Below are 19515 nucleotides of genomic sequence, written 5' to 3' on the forward strand. Positions count from 1 at the left end.
GTTCAAGGCCCACACTGGGCTTTGAGCTTCACATGAAGCCTACTTAAAAAGGTGGAGGAGGTGTATGGGTGGCTCAGTTGGTTAAGTGTCAGATTCTTGATTTCAGCTCAGGTCATGATCTCATTTGTGAACTACCAAGAAAGTGAAAAGACAACATATAGAATGGGAGAAAGTATTTGCAGATCAGGTATCTGATAAATCTTTAGTATTTAGAATATATAAAGAACTCTTACCAATCAACAAAAACATAACCCATTTTTTTAAAGTGGGCAAAGGATTTAAATAGACATTTCTCCAAAGAAGATGTACAAATGGCCAATGAACACATGAAAAGATGCTAAACATCATTAGTCATTAGGGCTGTGCAAACCAAAATCACATGACACTTCACACCCACTAGGATGCATGTAAATTTTTTTTTTTTTTGCAAAAAGGAAAATAGGATAGTTTTTAATAAACTATAAGCTAGGATCAAATACTGTAACATGCTAGGACATGAATGAACCTTGAAAACATTATGCCAAGTGAAAGAAGCCAGAAACAAAGGCCACATATTGTATGATTTCATTGCTATGAAATGTCCAGAAAAGGCAGTCCATAGACACAGAAAGTAGATTGGCTTTTGTCAGGTCTAGGGAAAAGGAAGGAGTAGTGACTGCTAATAAGTAAGTTTCCTAGTGGGGTAAGGAAATGCCCTGGAATTAGATAATGGTAATGGTTGTATAACCTCATGAATATACTGGTATTACTGAATTGTACATTTTAAATGGTGACTTTTATGGTATTTGAATTTCAATTTAAAAAAAAGTTAAAGTCGGGGTGCCTGGGTGGTTCAGTTGGTTAAGTGTCTGGCTCTCGGTTTCGGCTCAGGTCATGATCTCACGGTTCGTGAGTTCAGGCCCCATGTCACACTCTGTGCTGGCAGTGCGGAGTCTGCTTGGGTTTCTCTCTCCCTCTCTCTCTCCCCCTCTCCTGCTCACACTCTCTCTCTCTAAATAAACTTTAAAAAACTTTAAAAGTATGTATATCTATCACCACACCTAGTTACAAATTTAAAAAAAAAAAAGTCAAAGTCAAGCTTGATAGCCATTTTAGCTGGTAAAGATACTAGCCCTACCATTCCGAAGATGACAGAAGAAACAGGGGTTTGGGTTTAAAAAAATAACCTCAAATAATCGTTATCATAAGAACTAGAATTTGTTGCATTGTATTCTACACAACTGGAAACCCGTATAACTCATGATTTTGACCACTAGCCAATTTCAAATCTAGTCTCTTACATCTTTTAAAACAAAGAGATAAAAAAAAGTAAAAGTGCCTCTAGGGTAACCACCTTAGAAGCAGAAAGGAGCCTTTTTTTTTTTTTTTAACTGTTCCTCTTCTGGTTTGAGTTTAGGGAGCAGGTTAGAAGGCAAGGCATTGTGCCATGCAAGAGAAAGGTAATATTTCTTCAGATATACAGGGGAGCCTGAAATGTTGATCCCACCAGAGCAGCTGACTACACAGCTGCTCTCCCAGCCAGCAGTCTCCCGTTAACCCCTTGTGTGTAGTCCAGATGTTTCCATTTTCTGTGTGTTCTGAAAGGGAATGCCAGGAAGATGCACTGCTCTTAGGATCATCTCTTCCTGGTCATCTACTCAGCACTCTTGTCATTGCCTCTCTTAAAACGTGTTGATTACTTGTTGATTCAGAGGTCTGTATAGCGGTTTCTAGGTGTACCTATCTAGGAAACAGCAAGATTAATTTGGTATAATTGTAAAATGTTTCTGTAGAGGGAGAATGCATAATTGTTATGTTGTCATTTTCTAAGTACTTACAAATCAAATATTAGATAATTCAGGCTGGAATTTTGTTAGAGAATAATGTCAAAGTTTATTGAGTTATAAATTCCAGAAACAAGCTTTTGCCTAATTTTTAAAATCTTCTCTTAACTCTTCTGACAGCTCTCTCCTTATTAACAATTTCCAAAAAGTAGTGATGCCGTGTTCGTTTCTGTAGGTTATTTTAACAAGCTGAGATTCTCTGAAGATGATAATATACTTAGAGGGTCTTCTAGTACCTTCACATTCTACTCTAACTTAACTGGGACCTATAAAATGTACCAAGAATTCTTTATAAGCCGTTTGGAACAATAGACTGGAAACATTGGGGTAGTTTAGATGATGGGAATAGATAACAGGGAAGATCTATGTGAATATTTATCCCTTCATTTTCACGCTATCTAGAGTATCAGTCTTTCCATTTGAAATGTCTAGTGTGTGTTTTGCTTTAGATGTAACTTTTGACTTCTGTTTTCTTTTAATGGTTACTTTACCATCTAAATAGTGACCAAGTATCATTTGTAAATTTGTTTCTGTTGGTCTTTGCTAGGAAATATATTTTGCCAGGAACACATTTGCTAACAATACATACTGACTGGATGGCTCTACTTTGGGCTTAGTGAATTTAAGAATCCTGTATATATAAGTAGAAGTAATACCTTATACCTTTAAAAGAGTCAGTTGCTGGTTTTTGTTTTACTGTTGAAAACTTTTAAGGTTTGGAGATGTAATTTTGTTTCACACATTGGTTCGTGTTTATCATGTCTCCACACCTCATTTTGACTAATTTTAGTTTGAGCATTCGTTCTGGATTGGTTCGTATATTTTAGTGATGTTCAGGCTAAAAGAGTAAGTCAGTACTGCTAATAAAATGAGAAAAATCCGGGTACAAAGAACATGTTTTTCCAGTAAAGTAGTCACAGCCCATCAGACACTGACTGGGACATGTTTCTCCAGAACCAGAGTCCGTTCCACGTGACTTTTACTTGCTAGGGATCTTGTGGCCTGACTGGCCTCTACTGAACTCTGGGGCTCCTTATGGCCCCATCTGAGATCACTGCTCTTTTAAAAAATATTTAAAAGTTTATGAGACTTTTAAAAAATATCCCTAATTCTTTTAGAAGTGACATTCTTTAATAAAATATTTTATATTCTTTTTGCGACCTTTATTTTTGATTAAATTCATAATGCGTTGTTAACTAAACAAATTGACGATCTGCATACCTCTAGACATTTCTAGACATGTCTAGAGGTATGAAGATTTTCAATTTCCCAGGATTTTCTGAGTGTACATAATAGTACATTCTTGAAGAATACCATGTAAGTATCTAAGAATTAGAAACATTTTTTATTTAGTAGTACTAAAGAGTATAATTTGAAACATTTTCAGAATATATTTTGAAAATCCTCAAAATGATAGTGGAAAATGACACCTGTGGTTTCATTACAAGATATATTTTAACTAATAATCTGTTTCCTTTAGGGTTTAATGAAGAAATTCATTCGATGTTCTACCCGTGTAACTGTGGGAACTATTAAAAAATTTTTAAGTTTAAAACTAAAACTTCCAAGTTCTTATGAGGTAAGTTAACAATACAATCTTGATCATTTTGATAATTCTAATCTGAAGTAAAATTTTAACAAAAGTAAAAATTAACAATAATTTTGTGGAAACCTGGGTTATTTTCATGTTAAAAATTAATTTTGAGAATGTAATATTCTGTTTATGTAATGTGTATTTGTTAACATCCTGACTAAAACATACAAATGCATTTAGTGTTTTACCATTAGAGGAGATACCTAAATAATATTAAGTGATCCAAAAATAAATATCTCAACTAACTGGACTTTAATGCCAACATGCTTTAGGGTCTTTTTTTTTTTTTTTTTTTTTTAATCTGAGACCTTTGAGATCCAGTTTTACCAATTCTTTATAGACTTCTTTTTCAGAATGTAAAACATTGTCTTTTTATGAAAAGGGATTTTACAAATAGTGTTCCTTTAATTATGTGATTTGCAAAAGTGATATTGTTTAGCAGAAGGTAAAACCAATGTAATTGCATCTGCATAAATGCGGTCTACCAGTTTCCTTACAGGAGAGATAAATTGCCCTGATATTGATCACAGCACAGCTTGTAATGTGTTCAATGTTTAGAGAATGTTTAAGATGCTAGAATTACAGCTATAACATAATGAGATACGGTTACCATTTCTCACCTGCCCAAATGGCAGTCTTACAACTTCTATTAATTTTCTCTTCCTCCCCTTTGGGTTCTGAGAATAGCTTCTGAAAAAACTAAAGACCAAACTAGTGTTCTGTGTAAACAAAGACATCAAAGGCAACATAGTTCTTCAGGCTTAGGTATAGTAATATTAATATGAATAGTTTATCATAGTAGAAATAAAATAGGATTTGAACATAGGCATTGACAGGTATTAAGACTATATTATGAGGAAGCCTCTGATCCTAAATTTATTTAAAAACTTCTCTCAGACAACTAATTAATCTATGGATTAAAAATTCTTACTGTGGTTTGGTCCCACACATATTAAAACATTTCCAGAGACATCAACTTTTACATTAGGGAAAAAAAGTATGAGAGTTAATCAAAGCCCTATGTACTTGGTAAAGTAAAAGATAACAATTTATAGATACAACAGTGAAAATAGAAAATGAAACTGTTTTTGTACTTTATTATCTTCTTACAAAATACCACATGCAGTTTTATTTCCTTACTTTTAGGTGTGACTCAATTATTTTCTAGTTTCCAGGAAGTTGTTAGAGCTGAGAGGATGATTTCTCTCACAGTCTTACTGCCGGCACTTATCATCTCTCTCCATAGAAAACAGCAAGGGAGGAGACTCAGTCCACTGACAGCTCCTTGTCTATCCCAGTGTAAAGGACTTTTCCTGTGATTTTTAGAAGGATTTACTGGTTCCTGCCTTATTTTGCTGTCTTAACATATAGGGTGATGTAGTAATGAAATACTTATGAGCTGAAGCCTTTTGCAACGGCATTGCTCATTGGGGGAGATAGTTTCATTTGTAAATGACAACAGAAGCAGCATACCGAATTAGGGATTGCATCCTAAATCTCTTTACTTCTTTGCTTATGAGTTTATTTTACAGGCAAGATTAAAAAAAAAAAAAAAAATCATCGGGGCACCTTGGTGGCCCAGTCAGTTAAGCATCTGGTGCTTGATTTCAGTTCAGGTCATGATCTCACAGTTCGTGGGTTCAAGCCCCACATCAGGCTCTGTGCTGACAGTGAAGAACCTGCTTGGGATTCTCTCTTTCTCCCTCTCTCTGCCCCTCCTGTGCTCTCTGTCTCTCTTTGAAATAAATAAAATAAACTTAAAAAAATAAAAAAAACTATTTTGTCTTTTTAAAAATGTCTAAAAAACATTTTGAGGTCCATGTAGGTCACCATAAATCATCAAAAAATCAATATAATTTAGCTAAACATTTGTGTAATACAATTGGAACTCTACTCATTTTAGACTTTTAAAGTTCAGGACTCTCTAATCTCTATCTAGCCAAACACAGAATTATTTAAAACCCATTCTTCTTCCCCCTTTCCACACTTTAAATTAAACTCTTATCAGTTTGCTTTTAATAGCTAAAGAACTGAAATGTTTTACTTTGGGGGCCTATGATAAATGTTTGTTTATGTTTTGTTGAATTGGCAAATCATAGCCACAGTTCTTGGGGCCTTCTTAATTAAGGATTTGGGGGGTTGTTTGGTTCCTGCAACTCTAGAGCAAAAGTGAGCTTTGAAACACGCAACCTTTTTTGAAGTTTGATGCAAGGTGAGAAGAGGGTCCTGGAAGTATTATGCAAGTTACCAACCAAGCAAAACAGGCCAGAGAGCCCTAGAAGACACAGGCCTGTGGCGTGGTCCTAACTGTTCTGTCGACTTAGCTACAGGTAATTACCAGAAGTTCTCATATGCCTTGACGTCCCCAAAAATCTTGTATCCACATTCATTCATTTACCCTCTTGGAATACAAACTAATGAGAGGAAAGCAAGTCCTCTAAATCTTGGGAAGGTGAAAGGATTCTGAGAGGTGAGCTCATAAGCCCCAGGTGCTGTGAGGTCTCCACAGTTCCTCCTCATTCTGTAAGAGACAATCCTGGAAATATGTCTAAACCTGTAAGTGCACAGAGACATGGACTAAAAAAATCTTACACTGCATTTCAAAATTATGTGTATAGACTTGAGTGACAGGTATGTGGGACAAGACAAGCAGTCCTTCATGTTACTTCTATCTGAATTAATACTTATGAGATGGACCAGTGCTTTTAATAAAAATATTCAATGCTCTTTTTAAATAATGGATAATACCTCTATTTTTTATAACTATTTGAATCTTTTTTTGAAATTTGGAAAAAAGTTTAAGACACGAACTACTTACGTTAATGGATCTGTATTCTTTTTAAAGTTGGATGTGCTGTGCAATGGTGAAATTATGGGGAAGGATCACACTATGGAATTCATCTACATGACAAGATGGCGACTAAGAGGCGAAAACGTAAATTGCTTTTATATTTACCTATGTGTATATTTAGTTCTATGTCATTTTATTACTCATATTTAACAGTATTACTTAGAAACAAAAAAACTAGCTTGGGAAAGAGAAGAAACTGATTCCTTTTACTGTTTACGCCCAGCTACTCCATGCTAATTGGTCCCAAGTACAAGACCAAGGTCTGTGTTAAATATGGTTTTGTTATATTGAAGGTGAGTTAAAAGTCCCATCTAAATATGTTCAGAACTCTGCTAACCTCAAGACAGAGAAGATGGCATGTACATGATTTTAAACCCCGGTAAAATACGGGAATTTCTAACTATATGGAGTTGAGTGGGGAGACTAAGTTTTGCCATGATTAGTACGTCTAATGGTTGATGTTATTTTTTGGTTGTGCTAGAAGGAACTGATAGGGTAGAATCTAGGTTATCCTTTTTTTCAGGTACCTCCTTTTCGTGAAAGTGTAAAATCGGAACAAAGGGTAAGTGAGTTTGCAGTGGTTTCTGATGCCAGAATTAGACTATTGTGAGTTAGACCCTAGACAATATGGGAGAAATGATTTAAAAGGAGAAAACCTGAGAAAAATCCAAGAAACCCCAAAGGAGAATTTTATATTTTGAAATGTATCTTTGCTTAGGGTTAATGAGAAGGTTCAAGCATATCTTACCTGAGTTATATATTACATTGATATTATGGAAATCCGAGGGACTAGGGATTATGACACTGATATAGATCAGTGAGGAATGTAGTAGTGATGCTACCAGAAATTCTCTTCATAATCTGAGTACATGAATCCACATTGAGATTGACTAGAAGGTTGTGCTAGGTGACCTACAAGGTCCTCTCAGACATCGAGACTCTGTGGTGGTTATGGTATAATATGTCATACTTCTAAACTGTCTGTAGTTTTAATCTCTCTAATAAGCTAGGCTTTATTACATTTTTGTGAAAACCTAAGTTATGAAAGAATACTAAAGAAACATAACCTCAGTCAAGGACAAGTGATACAGAATCTGAATATAATGAGGGTTGCCATATTCCAGTGGTTCAAAAACATACTTGTGTGGATTGGAAACATCTATGGAACGTTAATGAAACAGACCCCAAAAAAATCATTTTTGTGTGTTCTGTTCAATGGATAGGATAATTGGCTACATTTTCCAGAAATGTCTTGATATAATGATAAACGAAGCACCTAACTTCTAAGGTCAGACTTTTTTTTTCTGAGTTCTACTTGGGTAAAATCTTCCTTTTGAGGTGGAATTCTCATGACCGGGAAGAAGAAATGATGTTTGAGGACCAGTCACCAGAGAGTTATGTGCCCTAGAAAACCATATTAGACCTCTCTAAGCCTCATCTTTTAAAAACCAAATCTAATTATCTTTGTATTTGGTAAATTACTACTTGACTTTCGAGGATATTTTATAGTTTTTTTTTTTTTTTTTTTTAAATGGTTCTACATACATCACCCTCACTGAATCCTTCCAGCCAAAGTGTTTCGGGTCCCAGGTGCAGCTAAACAGAGGTAGTCAGTTCTTTCTTACCCAGCACAGTTGGGGCCTAGACATTGTGATAGTACATATAATTTCGTAACGATATAATTGCAGCTTTCTTTCTTTGATAAGTCATTGGGCATTTTAAGTACGTGTTAATGATTTTCAGACACTATGAATGGGTTTGCCTTAGGGTTGAAGAGATGTAAGAAGTCATCCACTGCGAGACCTCTGCTAGCACTCACTTGTCCTTCACACGACCCCCTTCCCAGCAGTCGCCCACACTGCCAGTTATTTTAATGTCAAAGTGTGAAGGAGCTAATGCATAGAAATTGATATTAATAGACCATCAGTTAAATCAGTCTTTACTACAGTTATGTTTCTGATTACACGTGTTTGACAGTTTAAATTCCTTGGTTGTTTAAGGCATATTTTAATAAAAGTTGCTTGGAAAAATGGTTCGGTACCTTATGATTTTTCATTCCAGTAAAAACGAAACCAATAAATAGAAAAGTTAACCACATTTTATATTTAGTACAATGGTAAAGTAATATATTAGCCCAATTAATTTTTTCAGCACGACAGCCCTGTTTTTTGTTTGCTCTCCTCCAAGCCTGTTTGCCCCTCAGTCTTCACAATCTCAATATTCCAAAATTTGTCATCCCATTTTTCCAGTTTCTCACACCAAAATCCTTGAAGTCAGTCCTCACTAGTTTCTTTTTCTTTCATCTATCCTTAGCAGATTCTGTGACCTCTGCTATCAGAACACCATCATCAGACTCCAGTTATATCTTACTACCTCCACTCTGCCACGCTCATCCCAGCCACTGTCACCATTTTCCAGAACATCTGTAAAAATCTCCTGCCTGAGCTCCATGCTTCCACTCTTGCCTCCACCTGGGGTCCACGTACTGTCTTTGGCCGGCATAGCGATCCTCCTAAAACAAGTTAGAATATGTCGCTTCTCTGCTCCGAGCTCTCCAGTGACCTCTAATCTCACTTAGGTAAAAACTGAAGTCCTTCCAGGGACCTGTAGATACTGACCCCCATAATTTTCCCCAGACATCTCTCTGATCCTATGCTTTACTTTCCGTTGGTCATCACATTCTGACCCCACTCACTCCTGTTTCCTCTAACATGCCAGGCTTTCTCCTGCCACCCTAGGTATCCACCTATTTTCTTTACCCTCTTCACTTAAAAGAATTTTGCTTCTATATCACCTTCTCAGTGAGGGCTCTGACCTTCCTTAATATCACAACCACCGCTCCCATTCTGGCATTCTCCTAATCTGTTTTCAGGTTTGACTGTTTTCCGTAGTATTTTTTTCATACCATCTGACACACTATGCCACTTAGTTATGTTATTATTTGTCCCCCAACTAAAATGTAATCTGAGGATGGGGATGATTATTTGTTCCCTGCTGAGTCTCCAGTAGCTAGAGCAGTGCCTAGTACAAATACTCAAAAAATATTTGTTCAAAGAATAAATTAAATGCAGAGTTTGTCTTTTATAAGGTAATAGTTATGCAAAATATATCCTAAAGATCATCTCATTTATTTGGATCTCCATTTCCCATTTGTTTTCTGTTAAACAGATTTTAAATTTTGGCTCATGTTCCAATTAATGAGGAGTTATTATAATAATAATTGGTGAATTCTGACAGTTGGAGTGAATGGAAAAATAAGCAACAAAACAGTCATTTCTTGATCAAGCCCCTACTAATGTACTTGTTGCAGTCACATCTGTCCCCATCTCTGCCCCCACTCTGTCCCCATCAGTGCCCCTCCACTGCCAGCGGGATGCCAGGATGTCGGTCTGAAAAGTTCACATGATCTACTGCTTTTGCTACCTGGCTGTGCCTCCTGCTGGGGTCAGCCGATTTCCTACCTTGTGATTTCTTTTACTTGTTTCTGGTACTTTTTTACGGTCAATATTTTGATCTACCTGGGATTTATTTCCTTACACACACATACCTACCACTAGGCTAAGACTCAGGCTCCTGGGTGACTCAGTCGGTTAAGCAACTGACTCTTGGTTTTGGCTCAGGTCATGGTCTCATGGTTCACAAGATGGAGCCCTGTGTTGGACTCTGTGCCGATAGCCTAAAGCCTGCTTGGGATTCTGTCTCTCCCCCTCTCTTTCTTCCCCTCCCCAGCTCACACGTGCTCTCTCACTCTCTCAAACATTTAAAAATTTTCTATTAAAAAAAATAAACCAAGACTAAGACTAAATTATTCTAAGATTTTTTTGCCAAAAATATCATTCATTGAATAATCCATACTTTATCTCCATGTTTTGAGCTGTCAGCATTATCTATGCAGATGTTACCTGTACATGTTTATACACACACAGGTATGTGCATTGTGTTCCTGGACATTGTTTTGTTCTTCTGAGTGGGTCTTATCCCTGCACCACATTACACATCATATATAGTTTTTATAAAAATCTGATCACATACCACCCCTAATTTAAAGCCCCTAAGTTGTCCATTTTCTTTGGGATAAGTCTGAATAAAGTTCAGACTAATTTATAAGGCAAATAGGTTGTTTCTATCCTAGGTTGCTCCTTATTACCCTTTTAAAAATTGTGTTGGCTCGCTTTACCCATTTGTTTTTTCAGATGAGCTCTAGAATGGGACTGTGATTGGCACTGGAAGAAATTTTTAGGTTGACTTGGCTAGAATTGGCATCTTGGCAACTGTTTTCTTCTCTTCGGTGCCGTGGGGTGTTTCTCGTAGGGCTATGTTCTCCTGGGTCTCTGAGTAAACCCTGTGGCTGTCTTCCCTTTTTACACAGGATGCTGCCCTGCCCCCTGGCTCTTCTGCCTCAGGCAAGGCCAGTCCTACTCCAGTCACCTCCTGACTTTAGACCTACATCTAGACTCCCAGGAAGAATCTCAGAGAAGCCAGCTTTGCCTCCGCTTCTCCAGGGCTGCAGCGCACCTCCGGTGCCACAGGGCCTCGGTGCCGCTTCTTCCTCCTGGGGCAGCTCCCCTTCAGACTCGGTCTGTTTTCTCAAGTCCTAGCACTTTCTGAATTCTTCAGTGTGATGCATTTTTAAAAGGTTTTTATCATTAGGAATCAAACATCTGGTTGCACTTAGCAAATCCTTAAGAGATTTTTCAGTTCATAACGATACTGCCGCCTGAAGATGTTATACTCAGGATTGGTGTTTCATCTTTTGCTTATGAATGGGAGAAAATGTACCTGTTTTAAAAGCCAGTGCTTCTCAAACTTTAATGTGAATAGAAATCATGTGGGGATCTTGGTAAAATACAGATTCTGACTCAGTAGGTCTGGGGTGGGGCCCAAAATTCTGCATTTGTAACAAGCTCCCAGGGAATGCCAGTGCATCTGATCTTTGGACCATCCTTTGAGTAATAGAACTTTAGGAAACGTGATCCATGACCACTGGCTTGCCTGTGGCTTCCATATCTGTAAATTGAGGGTATAGAATCACAGAATCTGATCTCAATCTAGAAGGGACTTAGTTGTTTAGACTAATCACCAATAATACATGATCCTGTTATAATATCCAGGGTTCGTCACAGTTCTGAAACATAAACGGACTCATATGTACTCTTCTGCAACTTTTTTTTATCATTTGATGATGTGTCTTATGGAGAATCAACAAACTTTGATACAATTCTTTATACCACATTGATAGTATTCCATTTGTGTGTCTGTAGCATAATCTGATTAACACACTCCTTTGGTGGAAATTTAGACTTTTTCGAGGTTTTTTTAACATTACAAGCAATAGTTACTCCAGTACATAGATCTTTTTACACATGTGCAAGCATATTCATTGGTTAGATTCCAGGTGTGGGATTTACAAGAGTATGCATATTTAACTTTTTGGTAGATAATAACTATCCTCTTAAAAGATTTTAGCAGTGTATAATTCTACCAGTAATACACGAGAGTGCCCATTTTCTGACACCCTCACCAACACAGCATATTATCAATTTTGTATTTCTTCTGTGAAGTTTCTTTTCTTATCAGTTGCCTTGTTGTTTTTCTATTGTGGTGTTTGTCTTTTCCTTACTAACTTCTAAGAGCTCCTTATGAATTCCAGAAATAAATCTCTGGTCATATGTGTTGTAGCCATTTCCTCCCAGTTGTGTTCTGCTTCCTAGTTTTGACTCAGTTTTTTGATCCCTAAAATTTGAGTAACAATACTTGTCTCGAAATGTCTTAGTAAGAATGAAATACCATGTAATAAAGTACGGCAGAATGCCTGACATAATAAATGTTAGTAAGTTTACGAATAGCTTATGTATCTTACATTTTACTATTATTGTAACTCTCTCTCCTCCTCTCATCCCTGAGAGCTTACTTACTATTCCTATCTTCCCATTCGGCCTCAGCTTTCGTCATGAGCTCGTGTTCTTCCTGCTCTCCTTTTCTCGGGTAGGTTGAATACTAAGTCTCAGTACAGCCCATCTTTCCCAGATGATCCTGGTTGATTTTAGGTCTTGTAGCAAAAGCCCCTGCCAGGACGTACCTACAGTTACTGTACCACATTTGTCTTACTTTGCGTTATTTGCATTATTAAGCACTTTTAGGAAAAACAAACATCCTTCATGGCTGGTACCAAAAGAGATTAATGGGAAAAAATAATCATCACTCTAGCGAAATAGCCTCTTTTTACCTGAACTCTTCCCTTAAATGCTGTTTGGGACTCGGCACAGTTGAGGACGTGCAAGGTCTGATAGGCCAGGGCATGGGGACTCCAGAGTGAAAAGGGAAGGTTGCCAGGGCATATCCTTACAGCATGTTGGTGAACCCTGGACACAAAGTCAAGAACTCACTTCTGGAAAAAATTGCTAGTCTTTTGAGGAAATGGATAATTTCTAACATTTTATTTAAAAGGCCACCAATACATTTGTTTGAATCATTGCTTACTTTAATATTCTTTCAAAAAGGTGGCTTGCTTTGGCTAGATTTATCCTGGTTAATTTACACCTCACGTATTTTTTATGCATTTTTCCCCATTTTGAAGAGACATACAATGTTGAACTCATATATACATAAGTTTAAAGTATATAATCTCAATTATAATGTTTACGTTTAATAAGTATTTAACTCAGTATTGAAAAATCAAGATTTGGGAATGATTTCTTTCTTTAAATATGAATGGTTAAACTGTTAGAACTTAGCAGGTTTACAAATGAATCCACTCAGTAGTTTTAAGATGTGTTCATTCATTGATTTACTCACAAAACCTTCTGTGAGAAGCTGCTGTGTGCCGCTCAAGGAGCTCACAATCTCATGCTATTAAAATAGAGACAGAGACTAAACACCTCATCTGAGCAACATGAAGAGCCTAACCTAATACGTAAAATGGACCTCTTACAGGTTGGGGCAAGGCTCATGCCCCTTTCAGAGTTCCTGAGGTCCTTAAGCAGTGTTCCTTTCACGGGTAGTGGAAAGGAGAGCTAAGCGAGATCAATCACAGGAAGGGGTGGAAGAAAGAGAATACCCTTCCTGGACTGAAGATGTGAGGGTTTTCCCAGAAATCATTATTTGAAGAGGAAATGGAAAGGATAGCCACCATTTTGGTAAATATTTGCAGAATAGTAACAAAACTGATATTTTAGATACTAAAGTTGTTTCAAGCTACGTTTTACCAGCCACTAAGTTCTTAAAATCTTTTTTTTTTTTTTTTTCCAAAAACAACTACCATATTTTGGAAAGTGTTTACTTAAACTAATCATGTTGACTCATGTTTGACGTTAAGATAGTTTAAATAATCAGTTTTAAATATGTATCCAGTTGTGGATGCCTCTTATCTGATGAGTTCATCTCCTCCGCAGTTTCGGTGTCTGAACTGCTCAGCTTCGCAAGTCTGCTCTCAGGATGGCCCTTTGTATCAGGTAAGAGGCACTCACGACTGTACATATGACCCTGACGATGCCCGCCAAGATGGTGATCGCTCTCATCCCAAACTCAAGTTTCTAAGACATGTCACTTTGCCAAACTAATATTTATTTGAGCTACAAAACGTCATTTTTCAATTTACGTCCCCAAATTTCCCATTATTTTAGTTATCTTGCATTATCTATTTAATTTCACAGAACTAAAAAATGAAATCATAAATATTAAGGCCATTATTTAGGAGTCAGAAATTTTCAATAATTACTAGTTTCAGCCCTTGAGAAATCTCTGCTCCATATTGGATCTCTGCTCCATACTTAACACTTCTTTGTGGAAGTTTTTGTTTGTTTGTTTTTTGTGTTTTAATCAGTCCCCTACAAGCGAAAGATGCAACGCCGGGTTAGGTGAGGCTCAGCAGCGGCAACAGCCACATGTAACTGTGAGCTTGCTCGGGTCACTTAATACAGATGATAGTGGACAAGTTTTAAAACGCACTGACAAAGACTCTCCTCAGATGCACATTCCAGTTATCTAATAAAAGTACATCTTCTATTGGGATGATGAGTTGTACTGATGCTTCTGCCTTTAACCGTAACTCCCACATGTGTGGTTTTATGCTTTCACTCTTGGCACTGATGTCTGTTCCTTAGAAATAAAGATGTTCTTAAACTCCCATCTAAAGTATCAGAGAAGAACCGGAATAAGATCGGATTTTTAAAAATCCTCACAAATTCCCTTTTCTTCCTTCAACACTTCATTATGGATTATATGGTCCTGTCGCAGAGTTGAACTTGTGATTAACAGGATGCACCTTTAGCCAAAATTCAGCTACAAGTTTTCAAGGGAAAAGTTATCACTTTTTTTATTTCAAGAAAATATTATGTGTATACTCTTTACACTATTTCATTTTTAAATTAAAAAAAAATTTTAAATTCCACCAAATGGACAGTTTTCTAGGAAAATACCAGTGGACCAAAATTCAGCCACGAAGAAAGAAAATTTAAATCTGTAAGCCATGAAAGAAAATAATTATTCAAAAATTACTTCCTCAAAGGATGCCTAAATAGCTTGATGGTCATGCTCTCTCCAGTTTTCAAGCAATAGATCATTCCCATTGTAAACTGTTTTAAATTATTGAAAAAGATGGAATTCTTTTCAAATTTATTTTACAAAAGTAACATAATTATGATACCAAAAACTGACAGAAAACCCCCAACTAGAAAACCAGTATCAATCTCATTTTGAATACAAAGACGATAAGTAATATACTAAAAGAATAATAAACCAAGACTAAATAGTATTTTTATCAGAAATGGAAGAATGGCTTAATATTGGGGGGAAGGAAGTAATATATATTATGTAATATAAACATATTTTATATATATACACACACACAGAGTCCAATAAAAACCATCAGTAGATACTGAAAAGGCATTTGATAAAATTCACTAAGTCCCAGTTTTTCCTACCAGCTTATTTTAAAAGTTTTCCAAAAAACAAAACAATTGAAATAATACAAACGAATATCCTTTACTTGTGCTTAGATTTTACCAGTTAACATTTTGCTACATTTTATGCTCCCTCTTTCCTTCTCTTCCCTTCTCCTTATCTTATTAATCTCTTTATCATTCTGTCTATTGTTTCTTTGTGCAACTATTTGAAAGTAAATTGCCAGTATCATGACAGTTGGCTACCAAATATTTCAGCATATACTTCCTAAGATCAAACACTTCCTCATAAATAACCAAAATGCCACTTCACACACAAGAAATTTAAATAGTAAATTAAATATTACAGAGATGTCATTTCTCCCCATAATTAAATTATCAAGTTTGATATAGTTCCAAACACACTTTTTACCAGATTCTTGTTTAACTTAACAGAATCAGTCATTCTAAAGTTCACCAGGAAGTACGAGCCAGTGCTTCTGGTCCGTCACAGTTTTCGGTGGGTAATCGGGGCATGTGCATCGCCACATCCTAAAATGCATTTGTAAGCTGAAGTAATTAAAATAGGGCACTGACTTAAACACAGACATATGAGTCAAAAGAATAGCTCAGGGACAGACTCTAGTATTATATGAATCTGTAAAGAGAGTATTTCACATTAGTGGAAGAAAACAGGTTTATTTAGCAAATACCTACTGAACACTTAACTATGCACTGGGTACTCTTTTAGGCCCAAGTACTCTTTTAGGACACAAGTGAAAATGAACAACTTCCTCACAGAGCTTACACTCTAATGACGGTAACAGATGAAGAATAAATGAGTCAGATTTGTAGTGTTAGAAGAAAAATTAAGGTAGGGAAGTAGAATATTTTTAGATAAGATAGCCAAAGGAAGACTTCTTTGAGGTGGAGGTTCTTGATCAAAAGCAAGTGAGAGAAATAGGTATGTGTGTATCTGGGATCGGATGCTTCAGGCCAAGGCAACACAGTGGAAAGATCTGGAGGAGTGGTCATACCTGGTTGTTTGAGGGTTGCAAGGAGGCCAGCAGGGCTGGACCGGAGACAGTATTTGGCAGTCGGCAGGGCTAATCGGTGAACTCGGAATATAGATTTTGGGGGGAGGGTGTGATCTAGTAGGGTTAGTTTTCAATAAATTTTACTGAGACTTGGTGGTGGTGATGGAGATTCAGTTCATACCTCACATTATAGGAGATTTTCATGGCTTAAAGTGGTAAATATTAAAATAGACACCATCAAAGATCAAGAAGAAATATAGTTGAATAATTTCAGAGTGGGGATGGCCTTTTTCACTGTACATACAAAAGGAAAAAAAGACAAAGCAAGCTGACTGTTAATATTGAAAAGTACATGGCAAAAATATCATAACTAAGGAAATATTTGCAGTATACACAGAGAGGTTTAATGGCCTTAATACATGAAAGAATTCATGCAAATCTGTAAGACAGAGTTCAACTTATCATAGAAAAATGAACAAAAGACCTTAGGAAAGTCACAAAAGAAGGAAACAAAACTGGCTAATCAGCATTCAAAAATGGTTAATTTCTTTAGAAGAAATAAAATACTATTTTATGCTTATTAAATTGCCATATTAAGAGGGAAGAAAAGATAGTACTCATTATTGATGAGACCAGTGAAGAATGAGCATTTATATTTCTTTTGGAAACGTAAAGATAGAATAACTTCCAGTATTTATGCTGTTTGAACCAGCAGTTCCACTCTAGGAACCAGCCCTGATCCTTGGGGCAGGATTAATCTATAATTGCCAAAAAAAAAAAAAAGGGGGGGGGCACCTGGGTGGCTCAGTCAGTTGGGCATCTGACTTTGGCTCAGGTCATGATCTCACAGCTTGTGAGTTCGAGCCCCACTTCAGGCTCTGTGCTGACAGCTCAGGGCCTGGAGCCTGCTTCAGATTCTGTGTCTCCCTGTCTCTCTGCCCCTCCCCTATTTGCACTCTGTCTCTCTCTCTAAAATAAATAAACATTAAAAAATTTAAAAAAAAAGGAATTAACTAAAATATACAGCAAAAGGAAATTTTTTGGTAACTTATGATTCTTTTCTACAAAGCTATTATGTTCTTCCTTTAAAAATGATCAAGGATATTAAATGGTGTCAAAATAAGTTACGGAATTTTTAAATGGAAATTAAAATTTTACATGGACAAAATGATTTACCAAACAATATGTGTAGCTTGATTACAGTCTTGAAAAAAAAATATGTATACAGACAGAAAGACCAGAAGGATAGACGCTAAAATAATTATGGTAGTTATCTTTGGATGGTGGTATTTAAGTGAGTTTCCTTTTTTCTTGGTGCTTTTCTGTATTTTCCAAATCTATCATGAAACCACATTCACTTTTATGATAAAGATTTTTTACGAAAAGCAGTACATCAGTCAAGGTCGATGTGATTTATCACTTTCCAAAGTTATCACATTTGAAATGGATACTGTGGGAGTAGCTTTTATTTTAGCACATGATGAGACTGACGACTAGCAACTCTCCAAGTAGGCCCATTTGGGGCAGTCACTCAACACTGTGGGGTGGTGCGCCACATTCCCTGGTACTAAGCACAGCGCTGTTTTACTTCAGAAAGCAAACTGAAATACAAATAGAAGTTAAAGTAGATCTTAGTGGTTCCCAGCATTGTAAAACACTTCAGTAAGATGAAACTTCAGCTGTCATCATAGAACAAACACAAATGGTTACTTGGAGAAAGCAAACCATTTTCAACCAAAACCAGAAAATCCTGACCACTGACAAGCCATTTTACTTCCCTCTCTGCCTTCGTCCCAGTAGAACTGCTGATGGATTCTTCTATAGATTATGAAGGAATTCTAGAATGAGTGCCTTAATCATTTGCAGAAAGCGTGCAGACTCCACAGAGTCCGGGATGGAGAACAAAGCTAGGAAGGTTGTTGTGGCGGAGGGAGGGCAAGCCGTGGGCTGGGCCAGAACGGGAAGTAGATCCTACCCTACTGCAGAGGGTAGGGAGTCTGGGTAGCAGTCTCCACAGCTGGCTCAGTTTCACAAGACCCAGGGAGTTTTTTAAAATGCACATTCCTGTTTCTCCCAGATATTGTCATTCAGAGGGAACAAAGTTTAAATAAAACCAAGTAAACAAAATATAAACCAAAATAGATTTAAGACCGTGGAAATCTTGAGACACTGTGACTTTTACTCCAGCCCTCAGAACTGGTGGTGGCATCCCCCTACGTCCTCAGCTGGGAAGAGCAAGACCTAGAAATTTCCATTCCCACCTCCAGTCCCATCCTGAGCTGAATGGCTGAAGACCAATGAGGAGTTTTCTCAGGATATAACCTAGCTATACGGGCAGAAATAGTCCTTTTTAGGATTATAGAGCCTCAGCCCACCCCTTTCACCTGGATGAAAGAGTACACAATTTCGTGGCCTGGATTTTTGTGTCCACTTACACTGAGATGAAGGGGAACCATCAATGACAGTCTCAGCACTTTCTTGGTTTCATAAAAGGAGCTTCTCGATGAAATTTCACTTAAAAGGGGGAATCTGAAGCTTTCGGGAAGGGAAAACCATTGGTTCTCCAGACCAGACTTTGTGATGTTAGGTTCTGTATGAAAAGGTAAAATAGCAGGTGAAAACAGATACTGAAGTGGCAATGTGGCCTATGCCTTCTATGCCCAGGAAGTAGTTTCCTCTCTAGTCTGTTGATGTAGGGATACCTTGTCTGTAGTCACAGCAATGAAGAACAGTCCATACCTTTCAGTTGGGTGTCCACCCAGAACATATAATAGTATCAACTGACTATTGAAAGGAGGTAGCAACCTGAATGTTCCATGTAACAATTCGCTACTTGTTTTTCCAGTTTTTAAAGGACCATTAAAGTTTCAATGCTAAAAAAAAAGTGTCAAACTTACCAAAAACAAATGTGATTTGTGAAAACTACCCCAGTTTCATAGATTCATAGCAAGAGGTCTCTGATAATTTGTGACTCAGTGGGCCCTCACAAACAGCAGCTTGGGTGGAATGCAGCCCCACGAGGTACCTGATTGAACGAACACCTTCAAGCAGGGCACAGAGCCTTCAGTCCTCCCTATTACTTTCGTACGACTCATACCCAGCTAGCGTGACCTCGTGAGCCTTTGAACTTGACCTTTGTTACATATCAGAGAAAACTTGCCTGATTCTAGAAAAATAATGGTAATTTAAAAATAAAGCATTTTAGGGGCGCCTGGGTGGCGCAGTCGGTTAAGCGTCCGACTTCAGCCAGGTCACGATCTCGAGGTCCGTGGGTTCGAGCCCCGCGTCAGGCTCTGGGCTGATGGCTCGGAGCCTGGAGCCTGTTTCCGAT

General features: G+C 37.3%; 1 protein-coding gene across 6 annotated transcripts in view; it reads left to right on the forward strand.

Moving 5' to 3' along the window:
• Nucleotides 1-19515, forward strand: part of PCGF5 (polycomb group ring finger 5) — a 133752-nt gene that overhangs the window by 108231 nt on the left and 6006 nt on the right. For 3 of the 6 annotated variants that reach the window (XR_007460760.1, XM_049645409.1, XM_049645411.1), the window contains exons 7-8: nt 3304-3402; nt 6263-6352. Coding sequence is in view for 5 of the 6 variants with exons in the window: in XM_049645409.1 (XP_049501366.1) it covers nt 3304-3402; nt 6263-6352 (189 nt within the window). In the remaining variant the exon portion in view is untranslated. Of the gene's footprint in view, nt 1-3303; nt 3403-6262; nt 6353-13659; nt 19383-19515 lie in introns of those variants that run through there. The other 3 variants (XM_049645407.1, XM_049645406.1, XM_049645410.1) reach the window with 2 other exon arrangements.

The sequence above is a fragment of the Panthera uncia genome, chromosome D2, assembly GCF_023721935.1.
Source record: "Panthera uncia isolate 11264 chromosome D2, Puncia_PCG_1.0, whole genome shotgun sequence".
In the NCBI taxonomy this organism is placed as follows: Eukaryota; Metazoa; Chordata; class Mammalia; order Carnivora; family Felidae; genus Panthera; species Panthera uncia.